At 37.6% G+C, this 23,862-nt stretch overlaps 1 protein-coding gene across 1 annotated transcript; it reads right to left on the bottom strand.

The window, feature by feature from the left end:
• Positions 1-297: 297 nt before the first annotated feature.
• Positions 298-23,584, bottom strand: LOC141337146 (myosin heavy chain, fast skeletal muscle-like). The gene is made up of 39 exons (XM_073842913.1): positions 23,362-23,584; positions 23,125-23,258; positions 22,884-23,040; positions 22,564-22,591; positions 22,343-22,454; positions 22,183-22,275; positions 22,041-22,104; positions 21,872-21,970; positions 21,436-21,539; positions 20,144-20,282; positions 16,033-16,151; positions 15,802-15,951; positions 15,503-15,673; positions 12,809-13,118; positions 12,652-12,713; positions 12,484-12,571; positions 12,272-12,389; positions 11,252-11,375; positions 11,027-11,163; positions 10,648-10,903; positions 9,703-9,945; positions 8,324-8,500; positions 8,107-8,252; positions 7,939-8,029; positions 7,455-7,844; positions 7,259-7,385; positions 7,065-7,183; positions 6,787-6,983; positions 5,980-6,163; positions 5,651-5,816; positions 5,427-5,551; positions 5,041-5,349; positions 4,461-4,664; positions 4,063-4,188; positions 2,898-3,068; positions 2,716-2,820; positions 2,544-2,639; positions 2,329-2,463; positions 298-2,198 (listed from the first exon to the last, which is right to left on the bottom strand). Exons 1-39 carry the CDS (start codon positions 23,582-23,584, stop codon positions 2,175-2,177), a joined length of 5,823 nt encoding a protein of 1,940 aa, XP_073699014.1. The 3' UTR covers positions 298-2,174.
• Positions 23,585-23,862: the final 278 nt, after the last annotated feature.

Raw genomic sequence — 23,862 nt, forward strand, 5'->3', positions numbered from 1 at the left:
TATTTTGAGGTAACAAAGTGATTATATCTAAGTGTGTGAGTTGTTAACTTAATTTTTTTTCAATTAGTCTTCCCATTAACGCCATTATATTGTTCATTCAGATTGATTTGTGAACACAGAACATGCAAGAACACAAGAGGCGGGATTTATCGCATACAGCCGATCATATCTAGTCATATCCAATCATATCGCGATAGAGGCATTGCCTCCTCTCACATGACATTCCCCCATTCATTCTCAATTACCCCCCATCAAACTCACCGCACACTTTAGGGGCTCTTTTAAAACTCAATTGGCTCAAATTGCTTCACTTTATTGATATAGATGACACTTCATACAAGTCGGGACACATAAATAGGTAACATTTGGAAAACATAAAAGTAACATGTCAAACTATTTCTTGAGATTTGATGTGCAGTATTTATAATGTATATAAGTCTAAAAGTGTTCATCAAAACAGTGGTAGCATTACTCTTGTACAGAAATAGACTTAGTTTTTTCCTGGTCAGAACATTTCTAAGGTATTCCAAAGAGGAAGGTCTTCAAAAAACACATGAACAGCAGTTAACAAAGAAGACTTAAATATAAAATTTGTTGTGGTTGTTGTAAGATTGAAAAAAAAATGCTGTATGTGTGGCAGAACCATCAAATGTCATGATAAATATAGCCATTTTCCCCAAGTCTCAAACACAGTCCCTATAGAGGTCAAGATCCAAAGTGGGTTACTGAAAAATATTGAGGTTTCCTTTCCATGTGCATATTAAACATCTCAGCTCAGCAATTTTTACCTCTCTGTAATCTGTTTGATATGTGCAAGAACTGCAAAGTTCGAGGAATCTGGGTTGCATATTAAACAATACATTTTTTAGTATGTTTGTGCATGATAATGCAAATTTGTTTATGCCTGATACCGCTCTGCAAAGTAACCATTAAAACACAATAAATGTGCATCTGAATTTCATGCAAAAATTTTATTATTTACTGAATTATTTAAATTTAGATTTATTTTTACATTATCACAAGCAACTTATCGTGCAAGAAAATAAGTGGTGATACCATATGACAATTGGAATTGTTTGGCAGGTGTTTCAGTGACTCTTTTATTAATAATGTGTATGTAATGATGTACAGTAAGTATGAAAGAGTATAAAGGCATTACAAGCTCTGAATATTAAGGTTACTTTTACTCTATAGACTTGCATGCATATTAAATGATCAAATTTATCTAATTACTCCCAAAAGTTCTTAAATAAACAGCATGCAAATAGTTTTCGAGTGCAAATATTTAATGCAACTGTAGTTTAAAATATTAAATAATTGTAGAATATAATGCAATGAAAGTGGGATGAAATGAATGGGCAAAATTAGATTGTATTCATTTGTGTGATACTTTTGTGATACTTACAGTATATTCTAACAAAGATGATCAAATTTAGTAGTGTAGTTGTTTTAGTATTTATCAGCCCTGCTGTCCCAAGAGCAAAATTGTAGCTATAAATGATTTTAAGAAATTGTAGTTTCTGCAGTGATGATAGATCATTACATATAAGTTTACGTGAGCCTTTCCCTGTGAAAAACTATACTACCCACAATCCCAAGAGCTCCACCAATCAGAGAGGTTGCTGTTCCCATGGAAACAGAAATAGCACCAAAAGAAACAGCCTGAATGCCTACTCCTACTAAGCACTGTGAATGAAGTAATGAAGTCAGTATCCCTCCATTTACAAACAACTTACATTCATAAATATGACTGATCATTTTGCAATAAACATATGATATCTTACACTTAGATAATCAATAGAATTATACTACAGATATTTCAGGATGGTTAAATTATGATTACCTGACTGTGATTTACATTGCATTAATGGAAGCAGTTCAATTAAAGTTTTTTTTTTTTTTTTCACTCTTGTATTTGTGGTTTCGGTATGCCCTACGTTATGGGGACAAAATGTCCCCAAAAGATATCAATACAATACAATCCTATGTGATGTTTATATCCACAGTTACATGACAGATCAAACTGTTTTTGCTTTCACCTCCAGCCGTGTTAGCATTAAATGGTTTAGCCTGATGAATGTACTCTGAAAAATTGTCACTAGTGACCTAGAACTTTTACAGACATGCTGCTTTCATTACTACATATAAGTGAAGACACATGGACTACGAATCCTTTACTCCAGTCGGTTTTCTTGCCCCTGTTTACAAAGAAGAAAAATATTTTAATCTTCTTAAATCTGCCACAACTTTCCATCCCACACTGCAGTGCATATTATGAAAAGCAACTGTTAGGGATCACCAAACAGCTGAAAAGATTCAAACACTGACCTTTGCTCCCAGATCCCGGTTCCTTGCTCTCATCTTGTTGACCTGAGACTCAGCCATGTCTGCTCTCTCCTCAGCCTGTTCAAGCTCATGCTGGGCCTTCCTCCACCGTGCTAGATGGACATTGGCTTGTTCCTCCTATAAAAGCACATAAAGAGTCCATTTTATGAGTTTTACAGTGAGCGTTTGTGAAGTCAGATGGATATATTTTGACTTACAGCGTCCTCTGCTTGTTTCTTGTAGGCCTTGACTTTTATCTGAAGTTTATTTACCAGATCCTGAAGTTTGTTAAGTGTCTTCTTGTCCTCTTCAGACTAATTTAAAGACAATATCAGCACTTATTAATCTGCTAGACAACCAGCAGTCCAGATGTTCTTGTCTACTGCATACCTGGAATGTAAGCTCCTTTACTTTTTTTTCATATTTACGAACACCTTTGCCAGCATCAGCTCCACGCTTTTGTTCAGCATCCAGCTCATTCTCCAGTTCGCGGACCTGGACAACAGGTACCAAAGTAGTACAAAAAAACATTCATATATTCCATGTGTTGGTTTGACCAAACACCTACGTACCCTGGATTCCAGTTTCTGGAGTTGTTTCTTCCCACCCTTCATAGCTAAGTTTTCTGCTTCATCCAAACGATTCTGCAAGTCTTTGATTGTGGCCTCTAGGTTCTTCCTCATTCGCTCCAGGTGTGCACAGGTGTCCTGCTCTTTCTTGAGTTCTTCCGACATCATTGCAGCCTTGGAGGGAAGCAAGGGCAGAAATTAGCGAATGGGTTCAGAGTGGAATATTTTCATACCTGGTTTGTTTGGAGCTTTTGTTTCAGAACCCAGCTTGGATCTGCACCAAAACAACTGGTGTAAGATTGAGGTGGTGTTTGGGAAACAAAAAGGATTTTTCTATGGCATCATTACAAAAACACCCTTTTGAAACCTTTATTTTTAAGAGTGTACTGTCTAATGACGATGTTGAGGCCACAGACATAATCTGTAAAATCTTAAGATCAGTGTGGATAAGACAAAAGTATTGACCACAGACGGATCAGTGGCCATCCTTTATCTCGAGTCGATGGACATCGAATTGAGCAAGTTCAATAATTTAAATAACTGGGAACAATGATAAAAGGAAAGTAGCGACCACACCAGAAGTCTACTCTAAAACTCGAATTGGTCAAGCAGCCATAGCCTTTGCTTCCCTCAAGTGGCTTCCCTCATCAATGTTCGCATTTTCCAGACTCGAATCCTGCCAGCTCTCCTCTATGGATCAGAAACTTGGACATTACTCAAATTAGACCTGGTCAAACTCAAGGTTTTTCAAATGTGGTGTCTATGCCAGATTGTACGAGTTTCCCTTCATGACCACCTTCAAAATGATGATATCCGCTGTCGATGTGAACATCAACCAATTATCGAGGAGCAGATTCAGAATCGACAATGTAGAATGTAGAATGACTGACAGCAGGTTACCATCCATCCTCTGGGAATATCAACCTACCACATGGATAGTCCAATGAACAGTGCCAAAGAAAATATGGATTAAACAGGTCGAAGATTATTTGAGAAAACAGCATCTAAACCTTGATGATGCCAGGTCCATGGCCATGGACCTCCAGGGATAGAAATGCCTTGTAAAAGAAATCTGGCAACCATTAGCACCCACAGCAGCGTACAGTCTTAGAAAACCAAACCAAGCGCCAGGTATGGATCAAAGAAAGAAAGAAAGTTGTCTGCTTACATCAGTTATTGCTTTCTTAGCCCTTTCCTCAGCATTCCTTGACTCCTGAGCAGAGTCCTCCACTTCACTCTGGAGCTGGGAAATATCAGCTTCAAGCTTTTTCTTGGTGTGCAGAAGGCTGGTGTTCTGAAAAAATGGAGGTAGATGGTACTTTATAAGCCAGGGGTGCCCAAACTCAGTCCTGGGGGGTTGGTGTCCTGCAAAGTTTAGCTCCAACCCCAATTAAAAACACCTGAACCAGCTGTTCAAGCTCTTACTAGACATACTAGAAACGTCCTGACATGTGTGTTGAGGGCTAAACTCTGCAGGACACCAGCCGTTCAGGGCCGAGTTTGGGCACCCCTGTTATAAGCATACTTTTGTTTGCAAACCTATGATTCTAGGTTGTCATTCCTAACCTGGGTGTGCAGGAGTCCCACTCGTTCACTGGCATCTGTCAGTTCCTGCTCAGCGATTTTCCGGCTCCTCTCAGTCTGTTCCAGAGCAGCTCTCAGTTCTTCAATCTCAGCCTGCATCAGCAAGCTCCTGCGTTCAGACATTGCTAGCTGTTCCTTCATGTCTTCTTGTTCTCTTTGAGAATCGCCAAAGTGAAGCTGAACATCCTGTTGAGACATGGACCAAATCAGATTAGTCACATGTTGCGTTTCCGCTTCTTAACTAGCCTAATCAAAAAGACACCCTGGATCAACCAGGCTCCCAATAAAGGAAATGTAGCCAATCAGGTAAACCTGCTGGTGAAAAACAAACCAATGCTGGTTGACCAGCTGGACCCTCACCACAAGTTAGATAAACTGAGTGAAAAATGGCAAGAATGTAATAGGAGCAAATTCTGAGAATGGAATTGGGACATGTTGCAGACTTTGGAAAACTTGTGAAACCTGGATCATCTGCATGTACTTCATCTCAGAACTTTAACCACTAACTTCTGAGCCATGGTTTTAAGAACAATTAACATTAAACAATTTCTAATCAAGTCACCTTGAATTGTCCTTGAAGGTTTCGTAGCTGTTTCTGGGCTTCTGCCGCCATGCGATTGGCGTGGCTCAACTGTATTTCCATCTCATTGAGATCCCCTTCCATCTTCTTCTTGACTCGCAAGGCTTCATTCCTGCTTCTCACCTCAGCATCCAGAGTGCTTTGCATGGAGTCCGTAACTCTCTGAGTGTTTCTCTTCAGCTGGGCAATCTCTTCATCCTTTTCAGCCAGCTTTCTTTCCATTTCCGTCTTAAACTGGTTGAGCTCTATTTGTACACGGAGGATCTTAGATTCCTCATGATACAGGGATGCCTGAAACATATCAAGACCAATTTTGAAGCATTAACCTCACCTGTATGCAGTATATGTATTTTTTTATATCTTTTTACCTCTGCCTCTTCAAGTGTACATTGTATCTCAGTTTTCTCAGTCTCCATTAGCTTCCTGGACTTCTCCAGTTCATGGATGCTTTTTCCAGTCTCACCTATCTGCTGAGTGAGATCTGAGATTTCCTCTGTTAAAAGAATAGGAAACATTGCTAGTTTTATAACTTTATTAGATCTTGCTCTAGATATGTTGAACCGTTCTTTATCGCATCAACCAAACAACTTACGCTGCAAATTCATTTTCTCTCGTTTAAGAGTTTCCAGATGGTCCAAGGTCTCCACATAGGAGTTTTTTAATTTATAGAGCTCAGTGCTCAATGATCGAGACTCTTTCTGAGCACCTTCCAACTCTGCCTGTGACTCTTCATACTTTTGCTTCCATTCAACCAGAACCTACAAAGTTAGATTAAGGAGAATCTCGTCTGCTCATTATGGTTTCTCTATTTCTGAAATTGAACTCTGTATTGTTCTGTTTCAGGTAACCGGTAACAATTATCAAGTACATGTAGAAAAATAAATATATAAATGAATGATTCCATGAAACTGTTTTATATACCTTGTCAAAATTTCTCTGCTTCTTGTCTAAATTGACTGCTGAGCTATTTGCCCTTTCCAAATCTATCATAAGGTCCTCCATCTCACTCTGTAGTCTCTGCTTGGTTTTCTCCAGTGAAGCACACTTTGCGTTTGCCGCTTCTGTTTGCTCCTCTGCTTCTTGGAGTCGCTGAGCAAGCTTTTTCCTGCAATGATTAATGAGACAGTGACGTATAAGAGTGTCCACAATAAAGAAAAGGAAAAATCTTTTTCAAATCTAGTTTATACCATACTTACCAAATTGCTAGGAACATACTCTTTGTATTCAAGTTGGTTTCATGTGGTTTTGAACAAACCATTGAAAACCAGACTCTTTCTTTCTTTATTGTTCCCCAAGGGGAACTTCATTTTGGAGCAAAGGTCAACACAGACTACGAACAGTTACATAGCAAGAAAATGTATTTTAAAAAGAATATGTAAAATATGCAGCAGCTAATTGCATTGCATGATAGATGCTATTTACAGTGAAAACAGCTTATTTTCTTAGCAATACCAACCGTCTTTTGTAATGTTGTATAGTCCAACCATACTTTGGTTGGCAGAGGTAATGTAAATAGCCTTTGCCAACAAGTGGGCTATTTGCACTTGCACTAAATGGCATTAAGTTTGGGGGGAGTCATTTACCTAACTATGGCATTGTGCCTCAGTAACCAACCTCTGAATGGTAATAAGAATGTAAAATCTGGTTGACATGAATATAGTTTCAGGACCAAGGGATATTGAGATATCTAGGAATACCTATTAAGTTGCAAACACATGCTTGTCTTACTTGGCCTCCTCAAGTTCCTCAGTGCGGTGAATAGCATCAGACTCATATTTGGTTCTCCATTGAGTTACTTCACCACTTGCTTTAGACATCCCTCGTTGTAGCTCACCCTTGGCTTCCTGTTCTTCTTCAAACTGCTCCCTCAGGAGATCACAGTCATGACGAGCTGATTGTAAGCCATGGGCTAGAGCAATCTTAGCCTATAAGGGTAGATTATGAGAGTTCAAAAACACATTTTGCTTGCTAGCTCTGATGCCATATTGTCTTGAACATTTCATTACCTTTGACTCCTCCTCAAGCTGTCTCTTCAGTTCATCGATTTGCTGAGTGAAGCCCTGTTTGGCCCGTACCAACTGTGAAATGAGACTATCCTTCTCTTCAATTTGCCTGGAGTACTCACCTGTTGAACAAAGTCAGAAGCTTTGCAGCCAATGGCACATAAGAATTCATTGTTATGAGTGAAATCACTGTCTACCATTTTCACTTTGGAGACGAGCTTTATGGGAGCTCAGGTCATTGATTTGACGCACATTCTCCTCATTCTTGCTATTCACTTCAGACAGCTGGTCTTCAAGATTGTGGCACATCTTCTCCAGATTAACCTGTTAATAACAGATATACTGTATTAGACAACGCCATTGGTGGATGTCAGAACGGTAGAATCTATAAACCTTGGCTTTTGATATGGCCATCATGTTGCTTGCTAGATCATCAATCTCCATCTTGCATTCACTCTTCTCTTTCTCCAGTTTCTGTTTGACTCGCTGGAGATTGTCGAGTTGTTCTCCAAGCTCTGCCATGCTGTCAGCATGTTTCTTGCGTAGAGTTGCCGCAGTGGCCTCGTGCTGTAGGTTTGCTTCTTCAAGACCACGTCGCAGCTTCTGAAAGTCAATCTCTCGTTTCTTGTTCATCTCGGCTTGAGCTGCAGTGGCGCCACCAGCTTCTTCCAGCCTCTCACTGATTTCCTCAAGTTCCCTGGAGAGATCAGATCTCTGCTTATCCACCTTGGCCCGAGCCGCACGCTCAGCCTCCATTTCTTCTTCTAACTCCTCAGTGCGAGCCTAAGACAGGAGGGAATTAAGGTACGTTGAAATAATGAGCTTTTCCATGTCTTCACCTGGCACTTGTTGAAAAACAACGAACAAAACAGCTTACATGGAGCTCTTTTATTTTCTTGTGAAACTGGATACCCATCGATTGCTCATTCTCTAATTTGCTTAATAATTGGCTGATCTCAAAGTCTTTTCTGGAAGAAGGAATTTAGAGATGGTTAATACACTTTGTTAGTGATCCCAGTTTTTCTGTGCTTATCATAAATATTACTTTTTGAGTTTCTCTTGCAGTTGTTGTCTGTCATTCTCCATGTCCATGATGGTCTCCTGAGATATTTTCACATCCCCTTCCAGCTTCCTTTTAGCCCTCTCAAGGTCCATTCGTGTCTTCTTCTCTTGCTCAAGGGAACCTTCAAGCTAATTTGAACAGTATTAGAGTACAAATCTCAAATGAATATATTTAGAGTTTTTGTGATTGCCATACTCACATCATCCACTTGTTGTTCAAGCTTAGTTTTGGCTTTGGTCAAAGTATTGACTTTGTCCTCCTCAGCCTGGAGATCATCAATAACTTGTTGGTGTGCCTCTTGGAGGGCTTTCTTTTCCTTGGTTAACTTCGCAAGATTTGCCTCTTGGCTACATATTTCCTCTGAAAGGTTTTTAACCTGTGAAAATCCATTTGTTGTCCATCAAAACTGACAATGAGATTCTTTCTCTCTCAGCTTACTCCCTTCTAATCAGGGGTCACCACAGCGGAGTGATCCGCACAGCCAATTTGGCACGTTTTAAGCCGGATGCCCTTCCTGACGCAACCCAGTCCTGAGACTGCACTAACTCGTGCAACCCCAGTTGGGACACACCCACTCAAATACTCAAAACTGACAATGAGATTAATTTGTGCAAATTTGTTTTAAGGAAACCCCAGGTATTAAGACATGTATGGCTTAATATAATGTAAATAATGCAATGTTTAAATAAAGGTTTACATGATTTAAAAATCCACATTGTTTTATACATTTTTTGGACTATGGGGGTGCCATTGTTTTTGATGTTGTCAAATGGTTGCACTTGGTGAGCTACAGTCGCGACGTGTTGCTTTTTACCACAACCCAACTCTGAAAATAAAATACTGATACGATGACCACAGCTGAAAGAGCTTATAGGTGGCAATGAATATATGCAAAGACATAAACCAAATGCTGTACTATCGATTTTTCCTCACAAGGAGTCTAAACACCCCTGCATGTCGAGTGAAAACCGCGCTGAAAAAACTGCTTCAGTGACTGTGGCTTCAGTGACTGCGGCGTCATGACAAGTGTCGGGATGTTTAAATCCTGCCAGGATGGCATCTAGTGTTTCTTGTCTCTGTCGTTTGTAAGCTCTTTCAGTAGCTGTGGTCTACTAAAACCCTCAAAAGCATCAGGGCTAAAGGGGAGAGAACAAAGACGCTGATCTTTAGGAAGTTTTATTCGTCCACAGGCATCTTACCATTTTTTCTCCTCTTTTTGTCGCTAGAAAAGCAGTGAAGATTTACATAGTTTCTCTTTTTGCCCTTCGACTGAAAATTACAACCAAAAGCGGCACAATGTGGCATTATATCAGTATTTAATTTTCCGAGTTGTGTTGCGGTAAAAATAGCAGTAGGTAGCGCTAGTAGCTCTGGGAGTGCAACCATTTTATGTGATTGAAATAATGGCACCCCCCATAGTCCAAAACATGTATAAAACAATGATTTTTGAAAATAATGTAAGTCTTTCATGGGTTTTCTATGACATATTTCTGTAAGAAACATCATTTACGATATATTAAGCCATACAAGTCTTAATACCCTGGATTCCCTTCAATGTATACACTAGGATATTCAAACCTTATTCTCAGTTGCATGCTTTTCCTTCTCCACTTTAGCCAAGGTAAGCTCCAGATCATCAATGTCTTTCTTCAGCTCAGAGCATTCATCCTCTAGTTTCCTTTTCTTTGCTGTCAGCTCTGAATTGATTTCTTCTTCATCATCCAGTCTTTCAGTCAGCTCTTTCAGCTTGGCTTCTAGCTGGAGTTTGCTTTTAATCAGCCCTTCACACCTCTCTTCAGCATCTATGAGATTCTCACTGTCCTATGAGTGCAGTAGAAGGAGACAGTCTTTAAATTGTCAATAGTGTCGAATTAGATTTGCTTTCTGTTACTTTTTCCTTAAAGCAATATCAAGAAAAAGGCCAGGAACTGATTATGGCCATACTCCAACAAATGCATGTTATTAAAGGGTTAGTTCACCCGAAGATTCTGGCATTAATTACTCGCCCTCATGTCGCTCCAAAACCATTCCAAAAAGACTCAAAGATTTTTTGATAGTTTTGAAGTTTTTGATAAAATCTGAGATCTTTCTTATCCTGCATATACAGCAACACAACTGAAACTATCAAGGACCAGAAAGTTAGTAAGGACATTGTTAAAATAGTCCATGTGACATCAGTGATTCAACCTTAATGTTATTAAGCTACGAGAATACTTTTTGTGTGCAAAGAAAACTTATTTAACAATTTCATCTCAGTCTTCGACACATGTTCACGAGAATAAAGACTATTTTAACAATGTCCTTACTACCTTTCTGAGCCTTGAACGTGGTTGTGTTGCTGTCTATGCAGGGTCAGAAAGCTCTGGGATTTCATCAAAAATGTCTTAATATGTGTTCCGAAGATGAATGAAGGTCTTACAGCTTTGGAATGACATGAGAGTAAGTCATTAATTTTTATTTTTGGGTAAACTATCCATTTAAAAAAAGTAAAATATTTTTTAAGAAAGGAGAATAATCACTAACAGCTTGGACTTGAATGAGAAGGTCATTCTTCTCATGTATCACAGAGACCATTTTCTCCTCCAGCTCTTTGCATTTGGCCTCAGCTTTAGCAAGGTTCTCTTTGCACTTCAGAAAGTCTTCCTTCATGGTGGCCATCTCTTTCTCAGTTTCAGCACTCTTCAAGAGAGGCTTTATCTTATAAAACAGCTTCATCCATGGCCAGTGTTTCACATTCATAAATGCACGAAGGTTGTATTGCAAAGTGTAAATTGCATCTCTGGAAAAAAAAAAGTAATGTACATTAGGTTTATTAAAGCTAAATAAAATTAGAAAACAAAAAATATATAAAAAAATAAATTAAATTACAATTTTGAGATGTTTGAGATTCCTGAAAACTTACTTTTGAGCATACATTTTCTTGAACTCTTTCCTCATTACATATCCTCGGCATAGGGACTGAAGGCAGGATACTAGTGATGCCAATTTTTCATCTCGCATTTCCTCTAATGTCCCCAGTAGGCCAGCTTTGAAAAACACCTGTTAGATGAATTAAGCGTCAGTATGAAATAGTGAATGTTTACAATAATATTTTTAAAATTGATAACAGAAGATAAATCTGTGCGACCTTTGTGTGGCCAAACTTATACTGTGTGTGATCAATATCAATTGATCCCAAGAGCTTCTCAGAAGCCTTCTTTCCATCGATGAACTGTCCTTCAGGGATCGCACTGGCCTTAAGGATTCTGTACCTATGACCATGAGATTATAGATGTTAGATCATAATTCATAGATATATAAAGGAAAGTACATCGTAAGCTGGTCATAACTGTGAAATGCAATACAGTGTAGAGTAGAGTGTAGAATTTTCCAATTTATTACAATGTGAAATACCAAATAAATGGTCATTAAATATTGATCTGAAATTGAAATTAGTATTATGAAAGAAGAAATAAAGATCATGTTCCATGAAGGTTGTAAATTTCCTTTCGTAAATATATAAGCACTTAATTTTTTTTAGTAAAATGCATTGCTAAGACCGTAATTTGAACAGCTTTATAGGTGATTTTCTCAATATTCAGATTTTTTATTTTTTTTTGCAGATTCAGTGACCCTTATGCCTGGTTTTGTGGTCCAGGGTCACATATGGAAAATCAGTTGGCTGAGACAATGGTCAGTTAGTTAGTATGCATATATGTGACCCTGGACCACAAAATCAGTCATAAGGTTAAATTTTACAAAACTGAGATGTATACATCATATGAATACTCAATAAATAAGCTTTCTATTGATGTATGGTTTGTTAGGATAAATCACCTTTAAAGTTGTCCAAATTAGGTTCTTAACAATGCATATTACTAATCAAAAATTACATTTTGATATATTTACAGTAGGAATTTTACAAAGAATCATCATGGAACATGATCTTTACTTAATTTCCTAATGATTTTTGGCATAAAAGAAAAATCAAAAATTTTGACCCATACAATGTATTTTTGGCTATTGCTACAAATATACCCCAGCGACTTAAGACTGGTTTTGTGGTCCAGGGTCACATATATGATTGACCACAGAATATATTCCACAGAGCCATGTGGTAGTAATATTATAAAAGCAAATGCGCAAATTAGTCTACCTCTTATTTTACCTCTGCTTGAAGTCAGCATAAAGGATTCTACTTGGAAAACCTTTCCTACAAATCCTGATGCCTTCCAATACGCCATTACAGCGTAACTGGTGGATAACCAGATTGTTGTCCATTATTCCTGTATGAGTGAGTGATTAAAATAGAATTACTTTATACTTCGTTTTTAACATTTCAGTCGACTACAGTGCTGAATTCAATCTTATTTCGTGTACCTGGTGTTTTCACCTCATTGGGGATCAGGCAACGCACAAAGTGAGGATGTGTGCGTCGCAAGTTGGTCATTAGCTTGCCCAGGTTTTCCTGTGAGACATGAAATAATCCATGTCATTTCAAATATTAACAAGCAAAAAAACAAATCTAAAACCCCTTGGTGTTCATACTCTGAAAACAGCTGAGACCGTCTGGAAAGATCCTCCTTTCTTCTTGGCTGCTTTTTTGCCTCCTGCGCCTCCATTACTGGCCTCTTTGGAACAAAAAAGTGATGGATTAATGGTTAAATCATTTTAGTTTTACCTCTAATGTTTCTTAATGATTTACCTGCTTCGGTAGAGGCAAAGGAGGCATATAGGTTAGCCAGCAGCTTGACGGATGACTTCTGGTATAACTGAACAACAGACTCGTTTAACGGGTCCTTGTTTTTGTCCAGCCAGCCAGAGATGTTGTAGTCGACGGTGCCGGCATAGTGCACTAAAGAGAAGTGAGCCTCAGCCTTTCCTTTGGTCGGCTTGGGCTTTTGGAAAGCATTGTTCTTGCCCAGATGCTGATCATGCAGCTTGTTTTTGAAGGAGGTGTCAGTGGCCTTTGGAAACATGCATTCCTCTTCAAGGATGGAAAAGATTCCCATTGGCTGGCAGACAAAACGATTAAGTCATAAGAGTACAATGGGAAATCAGACTTGGTACATGCACTATTCATAAATTTATGAAGAGATTCTAGTGAAAGTGTGTACAATTTTTAAGAAGTTTCAAATGAATTAGGACATAAAACTTTCAGATTTCTCAATCACAAATCACATTTCAAGATTTAAAAACTTTTTGCAAATGCGTTAAAGGGATAGTTCACCCAAAAAGAAAAATAAATCTGCCATAATTACTCACCTTCATCTCGTTCCAAACCTGAAGGACCTTTGTTCATTTCGAACGCAAGTAAAGGTATTTTTGATGAAATCTGAGAGGTTTCTGACCCTGCGTAGACGCAACTGAAACATTCAAACGGCCCAGAAAGGTAGTAAAGACATTGATAAAATAGTCCATGTGAAATCAGTGGTTCAACCTTAATTTCATGAAGCTACAAGAACACTTTTGATGCACAAAGAAAACAGAACACCAGCTCCTGCGTTAGCAGCACCACATACATTTGTCATGGTACTCATGAACGTGCCTCGAAGATTGACACGGAAGAAAAGAAATTGTTCAATAAATGTGTTGTTTTTGTATTCTTTGCACACAAAAAGTATTCTCATAGCTTCATAATATTACTTTTGAACCACTGATGTCACATGAACTATTTCATCAATGTCCTTACTACCTTTCTGGGCCTTGAATGTATCAGTTGCGTTGCTGTCTATGGAGGGTTCATTCTATGGCACCTTTAAATTGTTAAAGACAGGTAATAAAATGGGTACACGCGAGTCAATTAGCAATAGCTTAAATAAATAAAACTGAACAAATGTCAGGTAAGGAAATTGAAATCAAAAGTTTAAAAACGCTGCATAGTTTTCTTTTTATAAATAAAATATTGATTAATCTTCATTAAATTTACAAAAGAATTACAAGGATTTACAAGGACTTCTCTCAGTATAATGGACTTCTATGGTGCCCCCGAGTTTGAACTTCCAAAATGCAGTTTAAATGCAGCTTCAAAGGGCTCTAAACGATCCCAGCCGAGGAAGAAGGGTCTTATCTAGCGAAACGATCAGTTTTTTTCTAAAAACATTTACAATTTATATACATTTAAATCTCTATACAGAGTACACACAGAGCTAGAATTTTTTTTTTTTTTTTTTTTAGAAAATAACCAATCACTTTGCTAGATAAGACCATTCTTTCCTCGGCTGTGATCATTTAGAGCCCTTTGAAGCTGCATTTTGGAAGTTCAAATTCGGGGGCACCATAGAAGTCCATTATATGGGGAGAAATCCTGAAAAGTTTTCCTCAAAAAACATAATTTCCTTACGACTGAGGAAAGAAAGACATGAACATCTTGGATGACAAGGGGGTGAGTATATTATCTGTAAATTATTGTTCTGAAAGTGAACTACTCCTTTACTGATTTTCTTTTGTTCTTTGAGTAACATTATTGACAGGCGGCACGTTTATTAGACAGCTGTCACTTTAACACTGAACACAGATCTAAAAATACTGCTATACATGTGTTTTCTTTCTCATCTGTTTACGTTCACTTAAGACAAAAAAAAAAAAAACAGTGTGTTTATGATAATATGCTGACGTATTTCGTACATACTGATCAAGTCAGTTCCGGGCCAAAACTTTTCGAGAACGGACACAGGTCGGGAACCCATTTTGGGACCGCTGTTCTCCGTCCTCGCGCTTCAGATGTGTGCACTGCATCCAAACAGCGTGCAAGTTTTTTTTTCTTCCCGCACTTAAATAGTTTAAAAATCACATTAAAATGTGAATGCGGGAATCGTTATGCAGAAACGAAATACACGTGTCTTATTGAATACCCGGTTATTGGAACCGGTTGTCAATACCCAACCCTAGCTGAACTACAAGTACACCTTCAAATTATTATGCTTCAAAATTACTACTCATGCAAATCTGCACACTTATTTTTTCCCCAAATGGTGAATTTTATACTGACATCTACTGTATCAGCATGAATGCCCATGAAACCAAACTGTTGACAATAGCCACTGACTTCCACAGCAGAAAAAAAAAAAAACTCATATGTGTTTGGAACACGGTTTGAGTTGAAGAAGGCAAACCTCAACAGATTTGTGCTAAAAAGGTACAGTTTTAATTTCAAATCTGGCCCCAAAAGTAATTTTCCCACTCTGAGAAAGTGAGTAAGCCTACTATTTGGTTGGTCATGTGATCTTAACCGGGCACCATGAGGGTGTAGAACTATGTAGAATTAAAACACCTTTTTATAGGCTACTGACATGACTGAGTGCTGACCTTGGGAGAATAATCATAATTTGAAACACATTTGTCAGTATTATTCATTTCCTTTTTTGTAATACATTCACTTGTGCTTTTACAGCCTTACCTTCTCAATAAGCTCAATGCAGGCTGCCAGATCCATTCCGAAGTCTATGAACTCCCAGTCTATTCCCTCCTTCTTGTACTCTTCTTGTTCGAGCACAAACATGTGATGGTTGAAGAACTGTTGCAGTTTTTCATTGGTGAAGTTGATGCACAGCTGCTCCAGGCTATTGAACTAATCCAGAACAATCAAACAATGAATCATTTTGCCATCCACTAGTTAACAAATGAACTTTCATGAGTCACTGTCTTCCTACAGCTATGACAGCCTGTCAAATTAATTATTAAATATGCATTGCTCACATCAAAGATTTCAAATCCAGCAATGTCAAGTACTCCGATGTAGAAGGCACGAGGCTGCTTGGTGTCCAACATCTGGTTGATTCGGACAACCATCCACAAGAACATCTTCTCGTAGACGGACTTCGATAAGGCCATCACTGAATTCGTGACCTGTGGGGTTAATAGATAAAGTAAAGTGTTGACTAGTTCATGTAAGCATGCTAAAGCAGGAATGTGAAGCACATACAGTACCTGTTGAACCGTCTGCCCTTTAGTGACGTACTCATTCCCAACTTTCACTCTGGGATAACAAAGAGCTTTCAACAAGTCGGCAGAGTTTAGACCCATCAGGTAAGCAACTTTATCAGCCACTGCAACAGCCACAATACAGAAATATTCTTACATTTCACAGAATTCTTTCACATTTTTAATGAAATCTATAAAAATCTTAGTGGCTTTTGTGGGTGTAGCTTTGTGAGAATAACAAACCAGTATTTTTTGCATCACTGATGCCACACTTGCCGATCTGCATCTTCACTTGCCATATTTGTATATACATGAACAATGACTTCGCAAAGACCTGCCCCCCTTCATTAATGTTGTTGTGTCCATCAAGCCATGGTGCTCTCACACCGTGAAAAATACATTGCAAAGCAAAGAGGAAACTGGTTTCCAATGTGCCAACAAAAAAGACTGAGCAGATTACTTTAGGTGTGAGACCAGGGCCAGATTAACACTTTGTTGTACCCTGGGCAACAATATTCAAGGGCCCCATCATCACGACCCCAGGATCACCATAATATGGTCATATATAGAATATATTATTGTAATATACAGTAAATATACTCAATACTTCAAATCCTAACTGTCATCATATTTTGATTTACAAATATTTAAATGCTCATAGAACTACAAATGCACTACTATGTCCCCTATCAAAGATATTCACTCACATATGATGCTATGAAAACAAAACACATCAGCATCTGTACAGTATAATCTGGTAAAATTGACCCACTACATTGAGAGGGAGGGAAGTATCCTCCATTTTCACAAAAAATTAATAGTGTCCTCAATGAAAATGTATTTGGTAATAATACACAATGGACAGTTCCATACAAAAAGAGGTTAGACTGCATTTTACATTTCACATGAATACTAAAAACTCTTTGGTCAAATCTTTGGTCAATTTGATGTCGAAGAACATGCTTTAACACAAGGATTCACAACAGCCTTTTTCCTTGATATAATAAGCAACCACTTTCAAACCATTTGCCAGTAGCCAACGTTACTTTTTTCCCGGTACTTAAGCCTACTTTGTGTAAAAACGAAAACATTTATTTCAGTGAAAAATAAGTCCAAAACTCTCTATTTTAACATTTTGAACAATCTTTTTTTTTTTTGAAATTCTTATGTGTTTTAATTTTTCTGATAATCAAATGAAAGCCTAAACATTTATTTATTTTTAATCAAATGAAAAATAAACCCTTTTAATTTTTGGCAAACAGAGATTTACTGTTAAAATCAATACATGGAAGAAAAATTATATTCAGTTTAAATTATATTCAGTTTAAACGTTTAAATAATAATTGTAGTATTTTTTTCTACAATTAAGTGGCTAATCGTGTTGTAATATTTATTTTTTATCATATATATTGTTTTATGTAAATTATTTAAATAGGAATATATAAACACCTACATTATACTGTACAAAAGGAATACAAGACTAATATTGTTGTTACATGTTAAACCGTACTTTTATTTTGACAGGTGTGTACAGTATGATATGATGCTAGTTTTCTTAAATGAAACGGTAAAAGTGACACTCACAGCAGTTTTGGAGATCGAGTTTATCTGTTCATTTGAGATGCAAATGCAAAAAATTAGCAGGAGCGTCACGTGTACTTCTGTATGCATATATTACAAAAACACGTCTCCGCCATTCAAACACACAGAGGCAAACGGAACATGCAGGATTAATATTGAAACGGTCTTTTTGCATTTCAGTTTTCACAGACACTAGTCCATATCGCGATTTGAATTAAGTGACAGACCAACTTTTGATTATTAATCCAAAAATCGACGAATTCCGTGGCATTCCGCGCTATAGTAAATTCGGTTTTTATGAATGGAGTGCGCGATCCCGTCCGTGTTTTCGCGGAGGAGACATTGTAAACGCGCGACTATGTAGAGACAGAAATGACATGCCTTCGTGTAAATAAGATAAATAACATAAGGCAAGTTATTTTGCTCTTGCTCTTGCTGTCCTGGGCCCTTTAGATGTCGTGGGCCCCTGGGCAATTGCCCAGTTGCCCGTATGGTTAATCCGGGCTTGTGTGAGACAACATCTCAGCCTTCAAATTTGGTCATTTTTTAAGAAATTCAAACAATAAATAGCATTTTGTGGCACTTTAATATGCTGTGACAGATCGCTGTAGCGCCTCAGTTTAAAACGGCATGTGAACCCATCATCTCTTTCTGTTTATTAGTTATAGCATGAAATAAACATGAATGAACATCAGAAGGTACAGCTGAAGTCTAAAGTTTACGTACACCTTGCAGAATCTGCAAAATGTTAATTATTTTACCAAAACAAGAGGGAGCGTACAAAATGCATGTTATTTTTTATTTAGTACTGACCTGAATAAGACATTTTACATAAAAGACATTTACATGTAGTCCACAAGAGAAAATAATAGTTGAATTTAAAAATAAAATAAAAATGACCCAGTTCAAAAGTTTACATACACTTGATTCTTAATACTGTGTTGTTACCTGAATTATTCACAGCTGTGTTTTTTTGTTTAGTGATAATAGTTCATGAGTCCCTTGTTTGTCCTGAACAGTTAAACTGCCTGCTGTTGGTCCCACAAATTCTTTGTTTTATTATTATTATTTATTTTATTATTATTATTATTATTATTATTATTTATTTATTTTATTGTTTTGCATTTTTGTGTATTTGAAGCCTTTCCAGCAATGACTGTATGATTTCGAGATGCATCTTTTCACACTGAGGACAACTGAGGGACTCATATGCAACTATTACAGAAGGTTCAAATGCTCCCTGATGCCAGGGGGTAAAAACTTTTTGAATTTGAAGATCAGGGTCAATTTAACTTATTTTGTCTTTTGGGGAACATGTAAGTATCTTCTGTTGCTTCTGAAGGGCAGGACTAAATGGAAAAAAATGATGTTTAGGAAAATGTGCACATCAATGTGAACATCATTCTGTTCAAAAGTTTACACCCCTGGCTCTTAATGCATCGTGTTTACTTCTGAAGCATCAGTGAGTTTTGAAGCTTCTGTAATAGTTGCATATGAGTCCCTCAGATGGATCTCAAAATCATACAGTCATTGTTGTAAAGTCTCTAATACACAAAGATGCTGAAAAACCAAAAAATATGTGGGACCTGAAGGATTTTTCTGAAGAACATCAGGCAGTTTAACTGTTCAGGACAAACAAGGGACTCATGAACAACTAAACAAATAAAACACAGCTGTGGATCATTCAGGTAACAACACAGTATTAAAAATCAAGTGTGTGTAAACTTTTGAACGAGTCATTTTTATAAATTCAACTATTATTTTCTCATGAGGAATGTATGTAAACGTCTTTTATGTGAAATGTCTTATTCCGGTCAGTTCTTAAAAAAAAAAAAAAAAAAAAAAAAAACATGAATTTTGTGTGATCTCTCTTATTTTGGTCAAATAATTAACATTTTGCAAATCCTACAAGGTGTATGTCAACTTTTGACTCCAATTGTACCTTGCTTTAACTGCAGAAAGATGTCAATACACACCATTTTTCAAGTTCAATTCCAAAGTTAATCTACTCTCCTGTCTGGTTTGTTCGTTTGTTTGTTGTAACCCTAATTCTCAAATCTATTTTCTCATTGCATGTCATTGATCTTTTTGCGAACAATTTATCACATTTTGACCACGTAATTTAATCTAAATGTCATTTGCCAAATGTCAAATTCTTGGATGTACATGAAAATACAGAAAAATATATCTGTTGTTACAATAATGTGGCTTCAGAAGCTGTAGCAACTAGAAGAATATGGCACACAATATACTTTTATGATATTTTCTAGTCATTTTTGCAGCTTGACAGCTTCTGTCCACTATTGCTTTCATTGTATAGCAGTATTAACTTCCAGTTAAATATCTTCTTTTGTTCCACAAATTCCACAGAAATTAATGAGTTTGGTATAAACAAGTGTGAGTTTTTGGGTCAGCAAAATGATTAACATTAGAATATTTTGAATAGTCTGGTAAATTAGGAATGCAAAAGTGATGATAGATAGGCCTTATAAAAAATAAAAATAAAAATCAATGATGCTTAAATGTGTTACATTACCTTCAGTGCCGTCTGGTTCAGCCTGTTCTTCACGCTGCTTCTGTTTAAACTTCATGTTCCCATAATGCATCACTGCACCTGTCATCTTATAAATGCTGCCTTTCTCTTCAGTGGTGAAGCCCAGGATGTCAATGGCTGACTGGAACATTTTAAAGAATCAAATTTAGAGACATGAATAGGGCTGTACAGTTTGAAGAAAAAACTAAACTGTGATTTTTCTGATAAAACTTGTGATTTTTGTAAAGATCCAGGTTTGCTCTGTGCATATCAGAGTGACTATTATAAGCACTATTATTTTTATTATTGTTAATAATAATATAAATATTAAATAACGTAATAAATATTTCAATTGTAATATTGCACTGTATTTTTATTATAGTTAAAGCTGCAGTCCTTAATTTTTTTTTTTTTTGTATTCAAAATTTATAGAATTTATATTAGCAGCGAATACATCATGAATCCATTTTCCAAACTGGGATTTTGGCTTATCCTGAATTACTACGGTACACCTATAATACGTTTTTATATCCTGACTATTTCAGACTGGTTCGGGTAGAAACCACTGTGGAGTAGCCCAGTACCTGCATGATTCATCATAGACATAAACAGAGAAAAGTAGTTCCGGCTAAAATGTTCTTCCGCAAAACGCTACCCGCTGGAGAGCCAAAAGTTACGTACTGCAGCTTTAATAAAAACATTCAGCTAGTTGTCAAGAAAACATTTCTCACTTTCATCCCTAGTAGAAAAAAAAAAAAACTAAAACCAGCCTAGGCTAGTTGGCTGGTTTTAGCTGGTCAACCAGCCTGGTATTAGCTGGTCAGCAGGCTGGTTTTAGAGGGGTTTTGGCCACTTTCCGAGACTGGTCAGGCTGGTCTTAGCTTGTCAGACTGGGAAACCTTGCCAGGCTGGGAGACCAGCTACTTCCAGCCTAAACCAGCTAAGACCAGCCAACCAGCCTAGGCTGGTTTTAGCTGGGATTTTTTCAGCAGGGATATAGTATAATTTGATGTACTAAAATATCTAAAACTAAAATGACCGTAGCTGGTTTATAAGCACTACTCACTACAAGTATGGGACGACAGTTGCACATGCTCTAGGTGACCAAATGCATTTTATGCAAATTCAGAGCAGATGCAGAGATAAGTTTGTGTGGAGCAGCATTTACAATGAAATGAGCCGCTCTGAGCTGCTGAAAACACTGGATCATGAATTGCTCACGTGTAATTGAACACGAGTATGAAATTAGTAATTAAACAAGGAATTTAGATGTAGTTTCTGAGTTTTCTTCTCACATCTGTGGCATCCAACTCCTCCTTATCATTAATGCTGGCCACTGAGATCTGGCCTTGGCTGATCATTGGAAAATCATAGGGATTTGTTGTGATGAGGAGCATATCTGAGGAGCAAGAAGGAAACAGATCAAATAGGAACTGGCTTCATTTGACATTATACACTCTTAAAAATAAAGGTGCTTCACGATGCCATAGAAGAACCTTTTTTGTTTAAATGTTCCATAAAGAACCTTTAACTTCTGAAGAACCTTTCTGTTTCACAAAAGGTTCCTTGTGGCAAAAACTGGTTCTTCAGATTATAAAAAGGTAAGAAAGAGATGGTTCTTTAAAGAACCTTTGACTGAATGGTTCTTTGTGGAACCAAAAATAGTTAAGCATCGCTGTGAGAAACCTTTTAAAGCACCTTTATTTTTAAGAGTGTATGTGACATTCTTACCTAACAGCTCTGGTTTATGGCCTGTGATGATCTGATAGAAAATGTGGTAACTTCTTTCATCAGACAGCTGAAACGTCACCCTGGACTTCTCCAGCAAATCTAGAAGGACAAAAACACAGTTACTACGTGGAAAGTGTTTATCATTTTGTTGATGTGCAAAAAGACTTACATGTTTCAATATCAGCGGAGGCGAGTTTTCCAGACGTTCCAAAGTGGATTCGTATGAATTTACCCTGTTGGAATTTGCAGCTTAACATAAACAAATGCTAATTATATTCTTAAAAGTAAAACAACACAACTTTTTAACTCACAAAGCGTGAGGAGTTGTCATTCCTCACAGTTTTGGCATTCCCAAAAGCTTCAAGCAAAGGGTTGGCTGAAATTATTTGATCCTCCAGCGTCCCCTGTGGCGGAAGATTTCAGTAAATATGATTGATTTTTGCTGCTCATGCACTATGATCTTTTCCTCACCTGCATTTTTCCTTGTACGGGCTCTTTCTTCTTGTCTCCAGACACCGCGATTGTCGCAAAGTACTGAATGACACGTTTAGTGTTCACAGTCTTGCCTGCGCCTGATTCTCCGCTGGAAATGACACAGTTACACGGTTACGCAGCTGGAGCTTCACAGCTCATCATCAATCTTTTGAGAGTGTAGAGTTATAGCACAGTCAAGGCCATTGATCATGACTTACGTAATCAGGACAGACTGATTCTCACGGTCTACAAATAAAACAGGAGAAATAATAGGAATCTCTTGCACTTCTTGTTTAGAATTGGAAAGTAAAGTGTTGTCTTTGCTAGCAGTCAGAATGTCAGAATTACAAAAATGTTAGACCTGCTTCTAAAATCAGAGTGGCTAATGTTTCAGCATTGAGAATCATAACCACTTGTTGAGCACTTGAACACAATGGCTATGAAATTTCTCAACAGTGTAAAACTAAAGCAGCTTATAAATGTTTGTCTTGATTAAAAATGTGTCCTTAATTTTGTTCTGATAGTGAATTAGACCCACCTGTAAGCATATTCTGATACGCATTGTCAGACACAGAGAAGATGTGAGGTGGCGCCTCCATGCGCTTTTTGCCCCTGTAAGCCGCCACCACCTCTGAGTTATACACCGGCAACCACTTGTAAGGATTCACAGTGACACAGAAGAGCCCAGAGTAGGTCTGCAGAGAGAAATCACAGGGATTCATTAAAATGATATTAAGTGCTCTACTCCGACCATTTTTCAGAACTGAGGTGTTGCTTACATAAATCATCCAAGCCGCGTAACGATCTTTGAGGTTAAACAGCACCGAGGGCTCGTTGAGGTGGGTCATCATGGCCATGTCCTCAATTTTATCATACTTGGGTGGATTCATCGGGTGACATTCCTCATCCTTCACTGTCACAGTCTGCAGGGAAAATGTCAACTCACTGTATTCTCCAGCGGTCATTACGATTTCTTTTTATTTTGAATAAACGCTTAAAGACATTTCAGTCTAAACCGATTTCATGGCGTCTCACCTCCCCAGCCTCAGTCTGCACTGTAGCCTTGCCTCCTTCTCTATTTTGAATGATGCCTTTAATGTACAGCTCTTTGGCATCAGGAACAAAACAGGCTGTCTTGGCATCAAAAGGACGATTCTGAGCTTCAATTCGCTCCTTCTCGGGTTTGCGGAGATAGACTGAAGCTGGCCCATATTGGGCCATTTCTGCATCGCTGCTCATGATGTCCTAAAACTGGAAAACAACACTAACCTTGTGAAAATATTATGCAACAATAAGAGAAACACTAGAAAGATAAATGGAAAAATTAGACAGTATAGTTCTTACCAGTAGTAGGATATTGATCACACTGTCTTTATAAGATATGATATTATATAAAATGTAACAATTTTTTATTAACCAACAGCTAATTACACTTACACTTTCCCTCATTTACACTCTTAAAAATAAAGGTGCTTCACGATGCCATAGAAGAACCTTTTTTGTTTAAATGGTTCCAT

Source organism: Garra rufa, chromosome 1 (genome assembly GCF_049309525.1).
Source record: "Garra rufa chromosome 1, GarRuf1.0, whole genome shotgun sequence".
Lineage (NCBI taxonomy): Eukaryota > Metazoa > Chordata > Actinopteri > Cypriniformes > Cyprinidae > Garra > Garra rufa.